The 17,953-nt window shown below is 41.5% G+C and overlaps 1 protein-coding gene across 2 annotated transcripts in view; it reads right to left on the bottom strand.

Moving 5' to 3' along the window:
• The window catches only part of Palld (palladin, cytoskeletal associated protein), a 384,747-nt gene that overhangs the window by 176,310 nt on the left and 190,484 nt on the right, over nt 1-17,953 (bottom strand). For both annotated transcript variants that reach the window (XM_021170928.2, XM_021170930.2), the window contains 2 exons: nt 12,560-12,701; nt 11,632-11,655 (listed from right to left, as the gene is read on the bottom strand). In XM_021170928.2, coding sequence (XP_021026587.1) covers nt 11,632-11,655; nt 12,560-12,701 — 166 coding nt within the window. The remainder of the gene's footprint in view (nt 1-11,631; nt 11,656-12,559; nt 12,702-17,953) is intronic.

Below are 17,953 nucleotides of genomic sequence, written 5' to 3' on the forward strand. Positions count from 1 at the left end.
CTTAATATTCTATAGCTGCAGGTGTGAGATAACAATCCAGGATTTCTAGCCGCAAGTTACCTGGTATTTTTAAGGGGATGGGATTTGTTGACATGGAAACAAGAACTTGAATTAGAAATTCGCCAGATGGCTCCCAAACCCAAAGGTTACAGGCCTAATGCCCACCTGCCACAAGGGTGTGTCCATGTGCCAGGAGGGTGTGCCTAGTCTTCCATATCTGTTTCCTTCAAAGTCAGTGCAGGAAGTGGGTAGATTTATGAGAAAGTTCCAGTTTACTAACTGTAAATATCTCTTTAAATATAAGGTGGGATTAGGAAAAGAATTAAATTTGGGGGGGGCAATTCAAAAATTAGAACAAAGAAGTAAATGCCCTTTGATGTTTATATTTTTTCAGACTTCTCGAGGGATCAAAATGCAGATTGACTATGTAACATCTTTTCAGTCTGATCAGATATTAGATATTATATAATTACTCTCTTACCATAAGGCAAGGTATTTTTGTTCCCCTCATTTGGTTCTTAGTAGCACTATAGTCCTTCCAACTCAATCGATAATGATGAAGCTAAATGAGCTTTTCTGAGTTATCTTCCTGTTTTTCCTTTTTAAGACTCTTCTGCATATTTAAAAATTGTGAATTTATATTTTGGGCACATCTGAGCTCTCACTGCTTGGGAGCGGTGAGCAGAAGGATCAGGAGTTCAAAGCTAGGATCTCGAGCTTTTCAACCTTCACAGGGATTAGATGAGACCTGGTCTCAAAAACAAAATCAATCAGTCAAACAAAGAAGCCTCCGCAGATCAGCCCCACACCACTTCATTTCCCACCCCGGGAAAAGAAAAATAGGTTTTGGATAGATGGCACATGTACGTGATAAAAAATTTATACAAATACACAGCATAGAACTTAAAAGGTACAAATGGGTGTTTATCTTTCTACCTCTTAAATAATTGTGTTGAAACTTTCATGAGGTTTTACCTTAAATTTAAGACAGCGTCTTAAACATACACATTTTAGCTTATATCTGTACATTTTCACTTTTGACAGAGACATATAGAAACATAGTAAAGGGATAATTATTTTGATTCACACAGACTGTTTTCACTATGTGCAAAAAGTACAGTAACCTCACAAGAACTCAATGATAGTTATTTCAACCAGAAGACGGCTTGAGTTCTTCAGACAATAATGAAATGATGGCCTCATGAGAATTCCGTGAGTCAAACAATGAAAAATACATGCTATTGAAAATCACAACCTGGGTTTTTTTTATTTTTTCCCAATGATATGACATCTCTTGGGACAATCTAGCATAATAACACAGAATTGTGTTGTAGAAGAAGGCTTGAGGGTGGCAACACTGGCTTTCGTCTCACTCCTGAGGCTGGCAAGCATCCTTTGAGAAGCCCTGCAAGGTCTCATCAGTAAGTCACGGGAGTTATGGTTTTGTTTTTGTCTTTTACATTTTATGATCAAAACAGTTCTTTAAAAGACAAACTTGGAATACCCAGTGTGAATGTAGGCATAAATAAACAGCATGCTGCAGAGCTTGCTCTAGTTCTTAATGTTTACCTAAGAGGATAGCAAAGCTCTCCGAGTTAAATGTTAGCAGGATTTTTGCTTCTGGTTGCTGTAGCACTGATAATAGCAAAAGGCAAAAGATGCTCAGAATTTAAACTTGGGCTCCACACTAATTCCACAACACATTTCAACAATGTGTGTCTTTAACATCACCTTGCACGAGCAGGCAGCTGGGCAGGAATAGGCAGATGTAAACCCAGGCAGCCCCACCTTCCTTTCTCTGCAATAGAAAATGTCCCCTATCTCAAGCTGCACTGTGGGACCTCGGCAAACACTATGAATGAAGAGTGCCAAGCTATAACTGTAATTTACATTTAAGCCATTTTTGCATTTCAAAATTGGCTAATCTACTTACAGAGGAGAAGAAAAATCTAGAGGCTAGGAAAATAAATTTGGCTCTTGATAGATGCCCAGGATCTTCATCATTATTTAAATGGAGTAAGTTGAAAACTAGAATGCTTGAGCCCTTGATTAGACTGATGATTCTCTGTTGTTGTTGAGGGATTTATTTAGGAGGCTAGCTGCAGAGGATCCTTTGCTTTGGAATGTTGATTCCTCTATGGCAGTGTTTCCCAGGCCTGTCTGGTGAGAGGAATCACCTGCAGTGATTGCTAAGTTTGCTGATTTCTCAGTCCTTTTCTTCACTCAACCAGAGTTTGACTAAGCAGGTCTGGGATAGAGCCAAGATTTTTTTTTTAAAGTATGCTTTCCAGATGATTTTTGTCTTTAGAAATGTTCTAACAAGTGAATTTCAAAACATTTATTAGAATGAACAGGAGATACAGTTTATGTCCAACCTGCACATACAAACCACACACACACACACACACACACACACACACACACACAGGAGTCCAAAGCTCTCGTTCCTTCACGTCTGATCTCAAAAATATGGCTAATTAGTCTCTCAGCCTAACTTCTGAAGCAGGCTCCTGGGCTGGCACCAGGTGCTGCTCACTGCTGGAGGACAAAGCCTCTACAGTTGGCCTGTTGGTTTTCCACATTAACCACATAGGGAGCGTAGTGCAAAGGGAGGTAATGAAAGATTTAAGTCTGGAAACAAGAGTTTCTCCATGCTTAAGAGTCTAATTAGCCTTGTTCCCAATATCCTGAGAGACAATGGTTCTCAAATGCACAAGGAGATTCCTTGGCTCAGTTATGCTGGCATCACAGGGAATAAACAGTGTTGTGGGTGGTTTTTTTTTTTTTTTTTTTTTTTTTTTTTTTTTTCCCCTGGAAAACATCCTCAGGCAGTGGCTGCCTCTGGGTTATAGGCTTCCAGCAGCATTGTGTGTGTGTGCATGCATGCATGTGAGTGTGCAGATAAGGACATTAGGTCTCCAGCTCTGTCCCCACCCTCCGCCTGGTTCCCTTGAGACAGAGTTCCTTGGAGCTAAGTTGGCAGTTTGGGGAAATACAGCTTAGGTCTCAGCCCAACACAGGGCTTATGATATAGCTGTGTGCTCAGCCGAATAGCTAAGGAAGAAGAAAGCTCTTTGGTTTCCTGGTCCTTGAGTTATTTGAATATAAAGGCAAGAGCTGGGATGTGGCAGAGAAAATCTTGCTTCTGCCAGGGTGGTCCTGGCCTTTTGAACTTTTGTCTTTGAGCATTCAGCTTCAGTAGCAGTTTCTGAGGCTGCCTTCCTTTTATCCACAAGATCTATCCTAATACCCACTTCCCTCTTCCTTTAAAAAGTTAGACTTGCTCTGAGCTTCCCCTAACCGTGATGTGAGGACCTGTTACCAACTAAAATGAAACAGTTGACTGAGTAATCACTTTACTAGTTTCTTTGGTTTTGTTCAGGGTTCATGTTCCCAGCACTTAATACATGGCAGCCTCATCAGACTTGATTTTTAATAAATGCATGGGTAAATTTAGATGGCAGAGAGAATATTTGCCATCTTTGTAACTCCAGTCCAATCAAACAGGACTTATTTTATATGAATTTTCAGGAATACAGTGTAAAAAAAGAGATATGCATATGGTGTGACTGAGTAAATATCTGAAAAAGATAGGATGTAGCGAACAAAACTAAACAGAAAGCACCGAGGTGTTATTTTGTGACATGGCAATAATTGTAATGCCAAGTACCCAAGGTTACTTTCTTTGCTTCTCTTGAAAGTGTTCCCCACTTGGATAACAGGTTCATGTTTGGAGGCTTGCAAGGCTTGGACATCATTAAATATAAAGCAAGCCACAAGGAAATGAGGTGCACCAGGTTGTAATGTGGAATTTCCATCTGATGGCATCTTACTTGAACAAAGTCCCCTATGATAGCTGTAAAAGAAATTCTGGTAAGAACTGAATTCAGAAAACGTCCGGGAGTGTGTGTAAATAAAGGCAGTTAGAGGCTTGCTGGTCTGTACCAAAGAACCATCTCCAAGAAAAGTCTAAGGTTATTAATAACTTTAATTGGGATTCATTTTTAACCTAACTTCTCTCAATTTGATTTCCTGGGGTTGTGATTTGAGGGCATCTAATAAACTACAAAGCCAGACATAATTTTAATGGTAATAAATACTTGTCAGAGTTAGCCTAAAACTTACTCAATTGCAGCAGAAGGCAGTCCTGGATCTCAAGTTCCAGGATGCATTTAATACTCGGTGAAATACAGACAAAACCCAAATTTGCAGAAATGCACACAATAAAGCAGCAGCAACGGTGAGATCATTTGGACCCCGAGATTCTCAGAACACCGTTTCATACATCTCTCCCTTTGCGGCCTTTTATGTGTTTATGGCTTGGCAAAAACAACTATTAAAAAAAAAAAGACTCTGGCTAAACTCAATGAAGAGGAAGTCCAGTGTGCTTCAGTGGAGTGTAGGCATCAATACACTCTAAGGATCATTAAAGATGATCAGTTCTACCCACACAGACAGAAGGATACTTAAAATGTGCAGGGTAGGGAGTGTTAATGAAATGAACCCCTGTGTATTTGTGAACTGGAAGAAAGCAAGCAATACTAGCAGGTTAGAAATGGCTTCATGTCCTCCCCAATTTAATTCTCCTTCCCTTGAGATAAAGGTTTCTTTGATGATCTATGTACATATCCTTTAAAAACTAGGTAGTAAACATGTCTATATCTATATATGTGTTATTTAAAGAATTGTACAGTGAGTCCACCTCTGTCACTTTTTGTTAAAGCCTCTGGACACCTAACAGTTGCTGTTGATGGAGTTGGCACTAGGGAAATTCATGTTCCTAAATTCAACATGGCCAAATCCCAGGTCTCAGGACCAGGGCAACATGGACCATGTCCGTGGGGGACATGAGTGTCTTCTGAGATCATGTGTCAGTCCAAGGATGAGAACTCAGGACAGGGAAACAGGAAAAACTGGCACTGTCACCCAGCCATTCTGTCATCAGGGCAAAAGACAGAAAGGAGCTGGGAGTGAAGCCTGTGGTGCAGCCAGCCTCAGTGGGTTGTCCCTGACTCACACTCTGCAGTCTGGTGTGTCTGTGTGTATGGGGGGGGGCTGCTTTCCTTCCTGGTGCGCAGCTGGCATTCTCTTCCAGGTTCCCTTTGGTCCCTGCTTCCTGTTCTCCACATCTGCATCTTGCTCCTTCTGGTTCAGCTCCCTGATTGTGGTAGAGAACACCCTCCTTTGGGGATTGTGGCAGAACACTTCTGAGGCTTTGCCAAGTCTGGGAATAGGTTTTTTTTTGTTTTTTTTTTTTTTTTTTTTTTTTTTTTTACTAGATCTTTTTTACAGAGACCTGCAGACCTCGGTAGAATTCCAACTTTGAGGTAATTTTGCATGTGAAGCTTTTGCTTCACGGTCTCTTAGCATCTAATGTGGCTGCTGAGAAGGCCTGAGGCTTGCTGAGTTCCCTGGGAACATGGTCACTCAGCGGTCTCCTTATCAGGGATCTTCTGAACTCCACAGCAATGTGCAGAGCTCTGAATTCATTCCACATCTTGTACTCTTTGTGTGGATTTTCAATTCAGAAACAAAGGCCTTTAAATTTGGTGAATCTGTTTCTGTCTACTCACGTGTGTGTGTGTATGCATGTGTGCACATGTTCTTGCTTGCCTGTGCATGTTGGGGTGAGAAGTGTTTTGCTAGAATATCTTCCTCAGTTGCTCTCTCATTTTTTGAGACGGGGTCTTTCATTGAATCTACTGATCTCTGACTGGCTAGACTGACTGGCTAATACACCTAAGGGATTTGCCTAGTTCCAGTGCTAGCTTTGGGCTTACAGACAAGCCCAGCAGTTGCATGGGTGCTGGGGAGTATGAAGTAAAGGGCTCAGGCTTGCTCGGAAAGTGCTTTATTGAATGAGCTCTCTCTGCAGCAACAAGGGAAGTTTTTGAATCATTTCTTTGACAATGCCTTTCTCCTCTGTCTTTCCTCCCTCCTGGTGGAATCACAGTTACATATTATGTCTCTTTCTCTGTCTCTGCATTTTCTACTTTTCTACTCTGTTCTGTTAGACTTTGTGTGTGTGTGTACGTGTGTGTGTACGTGTGTGTACTCTGTAGCCCTTTTCCCCAACTTTTGTTTCTGCTACCTTTTCTTTTCTTTCATTTCAAAACCTTATTTTAAAAAAGGCAGGTTGAGATACACTCACTGCCTTAAGTATATTAGCATTTTTTTTTTACAGTTATCTAAGCCAACAGATAAGCCAACTAGCTCCATGAAATTAGGTCATTATTCCCATAGAACTTCATAACTTACATTGGAACAATTTAAATACTGCTAGGAAATCGCACAGGCATTAAAAGAAAAATTACTCCTTTGTCCTTAAATAACCACAGTTGCATTTGAATGGGTGTGAGCATTAGCTGGGGGCTATACAACCCTTTGCAGTCAGATTGGATATTGCAAAGCTCATTTCCGGACAGATTTTCAGAAATCATGGTTGTTTGTCATACGCTTACCAAATTCTCAGTTGTACATAAACAATGTGTTGTCACATAGAACAAAAGGATGTTGACCCAATGTTTAAAATTATGGATATTTTTAGCTAGTTGTTACATTCTATCTGGCAGGCATTAAGGGTCAAGGTGTTTATGTCAAAAATGTCAGACCTTTGACATACCCCTGATGGTGTGGAGAGACACCTTGCATATCCTGTCATATAAGGGAGGGTGTTGCTCCTGTATGGGAGACACAGGTTGTATACAGGCTGGTTTTCTCTTACACAACTACTATTCTAACCTAAGATGTAATCTTAACTTTGTGCAACCCGACTGGCTTTACAGTAAGCACCTACATAGTTTCCCATTCACAGCTCAGTCCTTAGGACAGCCAACCACTGGACTTTCCCTCATACTCTGAAGCATACAGTCAACACACAGACAAAGGTCTAGGATTACACTGCTATGTAGAGAGAGAGATCTTGAAAAAAGAGATAACAAGTCTTATTTTTTTTTGTTGTTTTTTGTTTTTTGTTTTTTTCAAGACAGTGTTTCTCTTTTGGAACTCACTCTGTAGATCAGGCTGACCTTGAACTCACAGAGATCCACCTGCCTCTGCTTTCTGAGTGCTGTGCGTTTCTTGCAGAGGGCTGGGGTTCAGTATCTAACAGTGAGGCAGCTCACAACAGCCTGTAACTACATCTCCAGGGGATCTTATGGTCTCTTTTAGACTCCTGAGGCACCAACACACATGTGTATTTATGTATGTACATATATAGACACACATACATGTAAATAAATCTTTTAAAAGAAAGTGGATACATTGTGTGTGTGTGTGACACACACACACACACACAGACAGAGAGAGAGACAGAGAGAGAGAGACAGAGAGACAGAGAGACCCACTTTTTTGTGGCTTTCTTTTCACATGCCATTAGACCATTAGGCAATGCTATAGAAGCGACTCAAGACAGTCTGTGGCTGTTCCCAGACAGCTGAGTAACGGCCCGGAGTATTAACATCTGTGAATGAGTCTTCATCTTCTTACCCCAGATTAGTCTTTGAAGGATCCAATCAGGGTAAAGCTAGAATGTCAAAAAAAAAAAAAAAAAAAAAAAAAAAGGCGGCCTGGCAGGTAACATGATGAACCAATGCTGGTCTTAAGAAAGCTGACTCGCTTTTAATTCACAAACCAGGCTGAAAAGATTTGTGATGAAGCTGACTCCTGTCTAGACAGAGAGGGGAGTGCAAAACACATTAGACAGACACAGCACAGTAGTGACAAGAAAAACCTGTTCCAGTTGCACAAATGCACGGGGCAAGGAATCAGCTTGTTCCTCCTTTAGCTAAATAAATGTGTAATCCTAATGGACCCATATCTACATCCTAGGGAATTCCAGCTTTATTTTTAGAGCCTTAAAGTGCCTTACCCATGAATAATAAGGGCAGTGAGAAGGAAACTGGCTAAGAAGGATGAGGGAGTTGGTGGAGAAAGGGGAAAGGAAGGGTGTAGGACAGAGAGAGACAGAGACAAGAGATCAGGAAAGAACAACCATATCAGAGGAAGGGAAGGGAGAGTCATAAAAATCTCTTTAAATATTGCCCTGGATTTCAAAGGCTGTTTGTGTTTTAGCATTTGGAAAACATCACGGGCTGAGCCTATAAAATTTATCTCTTGCCTCAGATGTTCCGTAGCCATGTGTGTTTTTCTCTTTCTACTTAACAGTGATTAAGATACACATATCAGAGAAGGCAGCCCCTCCATTCATTCTCTGTAGATGAGTATACCACTGGCTGGCTTGATATAGTAATCAATCAGGCTATCTAAGAAGATAAGTCACTTAAACACACACACACACACACACACACACACACACACACACACAGACACATGTACACATACACACTCCCATGATATGGAAATATGCATCTCTGAGTTGGGTAGTATGGGCATGTGTACATGTATGCATGTCTGTAGAAAATAGAGGTTGACACTGGGTGTCTTTCCTTGATTTCTTTCCACACTATTTGTCTTTCTGCCTGTCTTTCTGTCTGTGTATGTATGTATCTATCTATCATCTATCTATGTATCATTTATTTACAATTTAAAAGATTGATTTACCTTCAATTTATATGTACCATAGAATAAAAATGTAAGTGCACTATGTGTATGCACTGATACTTTAAAATAAGCACACCATGTGTGTGGGATGCTGGTGGAGGCCAGAAGAGGGCACTGTAACTACTGGGAACAGACGTTACAAATGGATATGAGTCAAAGCAGGCTCTTCTGCAAAAGCAGCAATTGCTCTTAATCTTCACTTGTTTCGAAACAGGCTCTCTCACAACACAACACAACACAACACAACACAAGGGAAACATTTGGAAGTTAAAAAAAAACCCTCACACTTCATTTTGTTAGGTATGCTCAACTTTGCTTAAATACAAATATGTTTTAAAATAGACTTTTTTGTTTTGATTTTTAAATTTATAGTCTGTCCAACTCATATAAGCAGTCATATGACTAGTCACGCTTATGGGGTTTTTGTTGTTCTTGTTTAAAAAGCTATGATCATGGGTTTTTATTTAATACTGCATAACAAGTGTAGAGTTCCCAAAGTGGAATGTATTAGTGTTTCACTGGGACAATGAAAGGAATGTTTCCAGTTGTTGTGGTAAATATGATGGTGGCGAATGTCTCAGAGACCAGGGGAAGTTTGTCTTCTTTTTAATAGTTCCCAGCTACATCTTTTTCTTACATTGGCAAATTTTCTCAAGATATTTCTCTGCCAAGGTACACTTGCTTTTAGCAGATGCTGTTATTATGGTTGGGATGGGGGATTCTGTTGTCTTAAAATACTTTCAGATATAATTAAAGGGATGAGAAAAATGAAGAATTCAGCAAACATGATAAGGAAAATCTTGTGTGCACTGTCAAGCCATTGAGCTGAAGATGAGTGCCTTGCATGTCCTTAGCCTTCAGCTAGGACACCATGGCACCACCACGCTCATCCAAGAGGCATTCAAGCAAGTTCTACAGGACTGGAGCATCCAGAGCAAATTTTATTAAGTAACTCATGATTGAACTTTTATTTGTTAAAGCAAAACAAGCTGTAACTAGAGTACTAAGACTGTCTATGGGAGGGGTCGTGAGGGAATGGGGCAGTGGTGGGAGCTGTTTCCATTAGCTTTTTTCATCTGAACTTACTTGTTGGCAGAATAACCTGACTGTTTTCTTTTCCTTTTCGGTGTGTGTGTGTGTGTATCTCTCTGTGTGTGTGTGTGTGTGTGTGTATGCGACTGTGTGATCTGTGTGTTTGTTAGTATGGGCATGTGCATGTCTGTAGAAAGTAGAGGTTGACATTGGATATCTTTCCTTGATTGCTATTATTTGATTATTTATTTATATTTTTAAAAAATTATTTACCTTCATTTTACATCTATCAGGGTTTGGCTTGCACCTAAGAGCACCATGTGTGTGGAACGACTGTGGAGGTCAGCACAGGGCGCTGTAACTACTGGAACAGAAGTTACAAATGGCTATGAGCTGCTATGTGATCGGTAGGAACCAAACCAGTGTCTTCAGCAAGGACACGGAGTGCTTTTAGCCCTTGCATCCTTACCTATCCGGCTACCTTTAGTTTTTTGAAACAGGCTCTCTCACCAAATCTCATGGACTTGGCTGGGCTAATTGTGCAGTGGAGTTTAGGAATCCATCTTATTCTACCCTGCCCAGCCCATCAATGAGTGACAGTCACCAGCTGGCCTTTACTTTTTATATGCATTTGGGATTAAGTCTCTCACACCACACACAGATGTTCCATACACTGGGGACCTGGCATCACTCAAGTTTACACAAAGACATATCACAAGTAAAACACAAAGCGGTCTGTTTCCACATCGTGGAAAGTGACAGCAGTTTTTGATGCGGTGACCCCCACACTGAATGGGGTGGCATGCTCTAGTTGTAACTCAGAACCACTAGGTCAATTCCAGTCCTTCCCAAGGGATGTTAAGAATCAACCTTTCAACTTCCATTTCTAAATGAAGAGCTCTCTGCTCTTAACGACCTGATACTCAGATGTGACAGGCTCAGGGGCAGGACAGTATCATGCCCTGTTATAGCTAACTGGGAACCTTAAAATTCCCAGGCAAGGGTCAGGGCAGGGCCATAGCTCCCAAGGCACGTTTGGCAGGATCCGCTTGCCGCTACAGCAGAAGCATAAACAGCAGAAACAGGAAAATGACATGTTTTTCTAACCTCTGTGAAGAAATAGTGGGACTGTGTCTTTGCTGATGGGAAAAATACAAAAGAAAACAATCTTGGGGGTGGGGTGGGGGTGCACACTATGAGATACCTGGACACACAGTTTTTTTGGTCCGTGGGGACTCATAAATATACAAGAGGCCAAAGGCAGAGGAGAAGTCAGCCCCCACACTCTTGGATAACAGAGCACTTGGGTGAGGTCAGATGACCTGGTAATGAAGACAGCTCCCAGGACACAGTGACTTTCTTCAAGCTTATGGAACAGTAAAAGTTTATGGCTTCAGCAGTAGACAGCAATGCCTGAAGGCTCACTCTGTCATTCCACTAAAGCCCTCAGTCAGGCACATTCTAAGCTATGCTGTCTTCTTTAAAAAAAAAATCAGTTATTTTATTTATTTATTTATATCCCAAATGCTACCCCCTCCTAGTTTCCCCCCTCGAAGAGTTCTTCCATCTCCCTTCTCCCTCTCTTTCACCTCTGGGAGGGTGCCCCCTCAAGAATTCCCCCCACCCTGGAGTATCAAGTCTCCTACAGGATTAGGTGCTCCCAAAGACTGGGTCACCAACCAAAGGGCCATGGAGTCTTCCAGTGTGTTTTGGTCAGCAAAAGCCTAGCCTGCAACAAATTTCTCTGTTCCACTGGATCCTTTTGGATCACGAGTCTGAGAATAAAACACTGTATTTGAAAAAGCCGTCCGTCGCCAAGCCCAGTGCGCTTGTCTGAGCAGCATGGTTTACTAATAAAGATGAGGAAGATTGCAGTGCACAGACCCTGTGATAAAGAAGACATTGTTTTCCAGATGGTTTTGTGTTTCTGAGGAACTGCAAATACATCACTTAGTGTGGTGTGTGGCTTTTGAATAGAGACAAAGACTCCCTGAAAACCCAAAGATCCATTACCCCCCAGTAGCAGAAAACTCTTACCGGGTTCAGCTGTCGATCTGGGTTCTGTTCATATGAGAAAGAGAAAAGAAGGGGGGATAGCATTAGAACAGGGTCTCAGCGACAACTAACCCCTTTGCTCCCGCTGCTTTGCTTAGGCTACATGGGCAGAAATGTCATGGACCACCTCTGTATAGGAAGGCAGCAGCCACTCAGTTTATATTTCCATGCATACAGAAACACTGTGCACTGGGAAGTGTGACCCAGTGCAGTTCCTGACGACTTGTGAACCTCTTAAAATGATTTGTCCAACGATGTGAGTAGGTGGGACTTTTTTCATTCTAAAGAAAAGGCCTACAGATCTCATCCACTTCAAAGGGGCGCCTGTGGTTTGTTGGTTGGTTTGTTTTATTCTTCCATAAAAATGAGGTAGACCAATTCTTTTGTGGATTTCACAAGTAGCATTTTGGAAGAGATTGTGGGGCAAATTCCAGCATTAAGGGCCAACCCTATGAATATCTTGAACCAAGAAGAACATCTACACTTTTAATGCAGGGAGGGTCCTACCATTTAACAAACAATGCAGGAGAAGCTTGAAGGCATGGCTGAAAGAAATCAGTATTTTACTTAGGCATTTCAGCTGAGAAGCTTCCTAGCACCAGATGACCACACTATTGTTACCAAGAGTCTGTACAGAAGGCTGAACTAGGGAGATGGCACACACATTGGCATTTGATCTGTAGAGGGGCAGCCACAGCAGGTCCTCTGACCCCACATTTACAAGGTGATGTGAGGAAGGGGAGGGAACAGAGAGGTGTTGAGTTACATTAATTTATTCCCTGCGCATTTTGGACTATCTCGTCTCATTCCACATTGAGAATACAAAACAGCTCATCTAAGTCCTTTTTAGTTCTCTTGAAACCAGAGAAAAACCCAACCAAAACTTGGGACAATGGACACCTCTCCTTACTTTTCTGGAGAATTCTGAAGTCTGGAGAGTCTTGGATCTCACTCCCTTGCCGGAACCACTGGACCTGCAGCGGGGGTGCCCCTCGGACTCTGCATTCCAGCACCACCACCTGGCCCTCAGAGGCTGCTGTGTTCTGTAGTTCCTGAAATTCAAGAAGCAAGTGACCCTCTCAGACTTCACGCCTCCTTAAACCACCTCACAATAGGGAAGAAAGATGCCAAACCTTAGACAAAACCCCAGAGGAACAAAACATCCACAAAGGGGTTATCAGAAAATAACCACTGCAGTCTCAGGCAAGGGTGAATTCCTTTAAATCCAGCTTTTCACAATCTCTGGGTCATGAGATCGGACAGGTTTACCATAAGGCCTGTGGCACCTTTGGGACTGTTTACAGATTTGTACGGCCCCTTTCTTGTTTGTGGGATTTGATGGTAACAGCTGCCGCTTTCCTTTATCTACATTTAGAAGCAAGCTGGCGGAATGCAAGGCTTCCAAACAATTATATTCCAAATGACTGCCGATGCTCAGGAAAGCCAGATAGGAGAAAAGACTCATTTATTTTGGCAGGCTCCCACCCTTTCACGTGCTCCCTGTCACCCCTGCCTCACCAGCTTCCTACATCAGGTTCATGAAGCTAAGAGACTTGGCATTTTTTTTTTTTTTTTTCATTTCAAGATTCTGAGTCGAATAATACAACCCGCTGCAGGGTTGCACGGCTTCCTTATTGACCTTGGCTTCTGCCTCTCTTACTGACTTGTCTTTACCCAACTCCAACTGCAGGCTAATACATTTTTATGATGCAAAAGATAAGTTAATTTAACTTTATGGATGCAAAGAGGTGAAGTTTTTGTACTTGTTATTAAATGCCAGAATGCTAACAATTTCCTTACATATGGCCTCTCCCTACCTTCCCCTGCAGAGATTAACTAGTGATAGGAGCTATTCACTCATTCAGACTCTAATAATTTGACCAGACTTAGGCTTACTAGATTTACATAAGCATGTCGGTCTTTTGAAATAATTAAGTACGATTTAAAAAACAAAAACAAAAACAAAAGAAACCTTACCTATAAACAAGCTAATGGACAGACTTCAACAGGAAGTGTGTGGACTTTGGGCAGTTTTGTTTTGTTTTGTTTTGTGTTTTAAGGGTCTGGGGGAATAACAGTGAGTCACAAATCTTACAGCAAACAGGAAAAAGTAAAAGCAGCATTTGATTTAGCAAATGTTCCGTAGGGTGTGTGCTAAAGCGCTGTGCATAGTCTAAAAGCCTATAGTATTTTCCTATGAATTATTAAAGTATAAGAATAATGTCTGGTTTTGGACAGTAAGGAGAATATCATATATATATATATGTATATATATATATATATATATATATATATATATATACACACATATACATATATATGTGTGTGTGTGAAAAGTTTAAGGTTATCAGCTACTGGGGTTGGAGCTGTAGAATCGATGGAAGAGAGCTTTCTTACTACGCTTGAAATCTCATTTATTTTCAGTACAGACAGAAGTAGATGCTGGATGATCACAACCTTAAAGTGATCCTCAGCTATATTGAGAATGTGAGGCTATCCTGGGCTACCTGAGACTTACTCTTAAAAAAAAAAAATCAAGTAATGATTGCATTCTTTTTTCCATTTGTGTTTTAAAGTGCAACAAGTAGCTGGCTTTGAATCTCTTTTCATGTTTTACTATATTTGTTTATTCACTGTGTGTGCGACTGAGGTATACACATGCCAGAGGATAACTCTCGGGAGTTGGTTCTCTCCTTCTACCATGTGGGTCTCAGGGAATAAACTCAGGCTTGGTTAAAAAAAAAGTGCCTTTATCAGATGGGACATGATGCTAGCTCTAGAAAATCTCTGACTTTTAAGTAAATGTTTTGTAGTTCATGAATGTAGCCAGAGATGAGTTAATTTAGTGTTTCAGAACACAGTGTGCGGTCCAGCTTTCTATGAGCCAACCTATGAAATATCTCCAGGAAGCTAGTTCTGGTATATAACAAATGACACCCAAATATTTTTCATGTTTAAGCTTTTAGGCATCAAAGGAGATTGGATTTATTCCTAAAACCATGTGGCTTTTTCCCTTTGTGTTTAAAAGCAAAAGAGATAGCAAAAGCACAGATACCTACTGATAACGGGCAACAGAAATCTATGCTTGCTCCTAGACTTCAGTTCCAGCTTGCCTTCTACTGTAGTGAGAGGCATGCACATGTGTACACAAAGACACACAGACACAAAGACACACAGACACAAAGACAGACAGACAGACAGATACACACACACACACACACACACACACACACACAGAGGCACATGCATCATAGATGGTTAAGCCCAGTAAGCCATTAAGACAAACAAGGAGAAGCCCTCAGAATGATGAGAATCAACCTTCAGAAGCTGTGCTTAGCCATCTGAATCATAATTCAGTGTGGAATCTGGGAGCCCTGGATGCTTCCGGCTCCATATGAAGACCTGTCAACACAGATCATGTTCACTTGGCATTGTGGTTCCTTGGAAGGGTCTAAGGAAAGAACAGCCCTCTGGAGTAGTTAGCCATCCTGTGACCATCCTTGTTACCCATGCTGTGAATCTTATAGAGAAACACGAGGAAATAGATGGAGGTACTCCTTTGACAGGAAGAGTCCCCTTGCCATGCACTGTCACTGCCATGCACAAGAGGAATGCCAGAGGATCAGTGTGATGAGTCCAAGTGTCATCTGAGTTAAGAGCAGGTGCAGGATCATTGTCTAAACCTGCTCCACTAAAGCCTGGCCTAAAAAGGATGCTGCAGACCACAGAGGGAAGCTGCTTAAAGAAAAAAGGAGAAAGCAGTTGCAGGGAGGAGATGTATCCAGCAGAAAGCAGGCATGCCACACCAGGCACCAGGTTAGAGGACAGAGATGCACACACCACTTCCACACACTCTCTGCCTTTCATTTCTTAAAAAAGCAACATATATTAAATATCGTATTTCCCAGCCATGTTGTTAGTACACAGAACACTTCATGATTTGATTTATATGTGTGGTAATGATGGTGGTGGTGGTGGTGGTGGTGGTGGGAGTAAGATAACTGTGAACAGTGTCTGTGTCCTAGCAGTTGGATTGCAGCAGATGAATCTGAGGTTTCAGTTCTAGATTTTCAGCATGTTCTAGGTGTCCAGGAAGGAATCTCACGTTTACACAAGCCAGGCCATGACAGAGGAAGCATTTGACCTTGGGATGAAGGAAAACTAAATGGTACCTTTGTGTTCCTCCGCCTGGACGCTCAATATGGACTTGATCTGTTTAAATGAAGAGTCATGGGAGGGTTGGCCATAGTGGTGCAATGTTTAAAATCCCAGCACTGAGAAAATTGAGGAAGGCAGATTGTGAGTTGGAGGCTAGCCTGGGCTAAAAGTGTGTGTTAGCCTAAGGTGCCCCTAAATCCGATGAGTCATGGTTAGCAATGCATGACTTAACACAGTCTTCCAGAGATGTCCTTGGGAAGTTGGCTGTGAAAAACTCTTATACTTCATGCTGACTGTGAGCATGGTCCCTCTAGGCGGTCCCTGCTCAAAGCACCAGAAGAAAATATCTGTACCAGAGACTGAGGTTTGTCAGGCTCTTAAAGGATTTCTTTGGCTTTTATTGTTTCTAGCTTTCTTTTTTTCTTTTTCTTTTTTTTTTTTGGAGGGGCTTTTCAACAGATACCATTTGTTTTCTACACTCACTGGGAAAAGGGTGACTTGTGGAAAGAGGCCTTTACTAAGCTTGGATTCAGTCAGGCTTCAGAGGGAAAATAAAACCTTCCCCTCCCCACCAACCCCCACAAAGATAACAAAGCTGCTTTTGGTGTGACCTGACAGAAATTCCTTCTCCCCATCTCTCTCTTCCTTTCTCGAGAGGGTTCATACTCCCTAGCCCAGGCTTATCTTGAACTCACAGCACTCTTTGACTGCAGCATCCTGAGGCCAGGAATGATGCCCATGAGCCACTCAGGCGTCCTCACTGAGGATTTCGGGGAGCCACTCAGCCTTTCCCCACAGAGGATTTCAGAGTGGTTTTCTCATGTGTCTTCAGTGTACTTGGAATTTTTTTGTGAAAAGTATGGAGTTCCATTTATTTTATTTTATTTTTTTATCTTACTAAAAGAATTCACTGTGTCCCCAAGTGTGTCTACGTGCCTGCAGTTATTGAAATATCTCTGCTATTCTGACTCCTCAGCAATTTGAGGAGACTCACGCCTTTTATCCAAAAGTGTTTTGGATTTGGGATTTGGATTTGTTTTAAATACTGGAGTGTTTACACAGACATGGGGATATCTTGGGCATCGGATCTCTCCTAGTTAGCTTCTGCTGGCCTGGAATTACCCATTGAGTTTCAGTTGAGGGGTTGCCTCCATCAGACTGTCCAGTGGGCAGGACAGTGTGGTATTTTCTTGATTACTAATTGATGTAGGAGGGTCCAGGCCACTGTGGGTGGTGCCAATCCCTCCACAAGGAGTCTTGGGTTATACAAAAATGCTTGCTGAGCAGAAGCTAGGGAGCCAGTCAGAAAGCACAACTCCTCCTTGATTTCTGCTTGCTTACTTGCTGTCACTTCCCTCTCTGTTGGATTGTGACTTGAACGCATAGCCAAATAAACCCTTTCCTCCCCAAGTTGCTTTGGGCCATGGTGTTTATCATAGCAACAGAAAATACACTAAGGCAGGGCACAAGCAAACATGAAATTCAGTAATGTTTTCTGAATACCTAATCCACATATCCCAAGGGAATTTTATACAGTGTTTATAGTACACCTGCACATGGACTGAGATTTGTCACTTTGTGCGTGATAGGATCTTCCATTCAGGCATCAGTCAAAATACGACATTTTAGTTTTTAAAGCATTTCAGATTATGGATGCTAAACTTTTAATGTAGATAACAGACCTTTAGGGTACCTTAGTATCTTATAAGGCAAGTTCATTTCTTCCATAATGGTGCCCCTTTTATTTTTTTAGTAGGACCCTGGCTATTTACAGTAACCCCCCCCCCAACTCCCCATACAACATAACTTTTAGAACCAGGCTACTAAATTCTATATCAAACAAATGGATAGAAACAAGAAACTTGTTGGGAGTTCAGCAAAATTTGCATCAGAGATACCCTATGTCAGGGGACTAAGGACTTCATTAGTCTTTCTACATGAGAATGGCTTATTTTTCCTCTTATTTGGCCTTTTAAAATGTCCATCAATAAAGTTTTAGACTCTCTCCAAAAAAACACAAAGAAAGAAAGAGAATCTGCATGGACAGATTTCTGACTCCTGTCAGAATGGCATGGGACTCCTTCAACTTGCAATGTAAACCTCCAACTTAAAACAAATGGAAAATCAGTTTTTTTGTTTGTTTGTT

Source organism: Mus caroli, chromosome 8 (assembly GCF_900094665.2).
Source record: "Mus caroli chromosome 8, CAROLI_EIJ_v1.1, whole genome shotgun sequence".
Classification (NCBI taxonomy): Eukaryota; Metazoa; Chordata; class Mammalia; order Rodentia; family Muridae; genus Mus; species Mus caroli.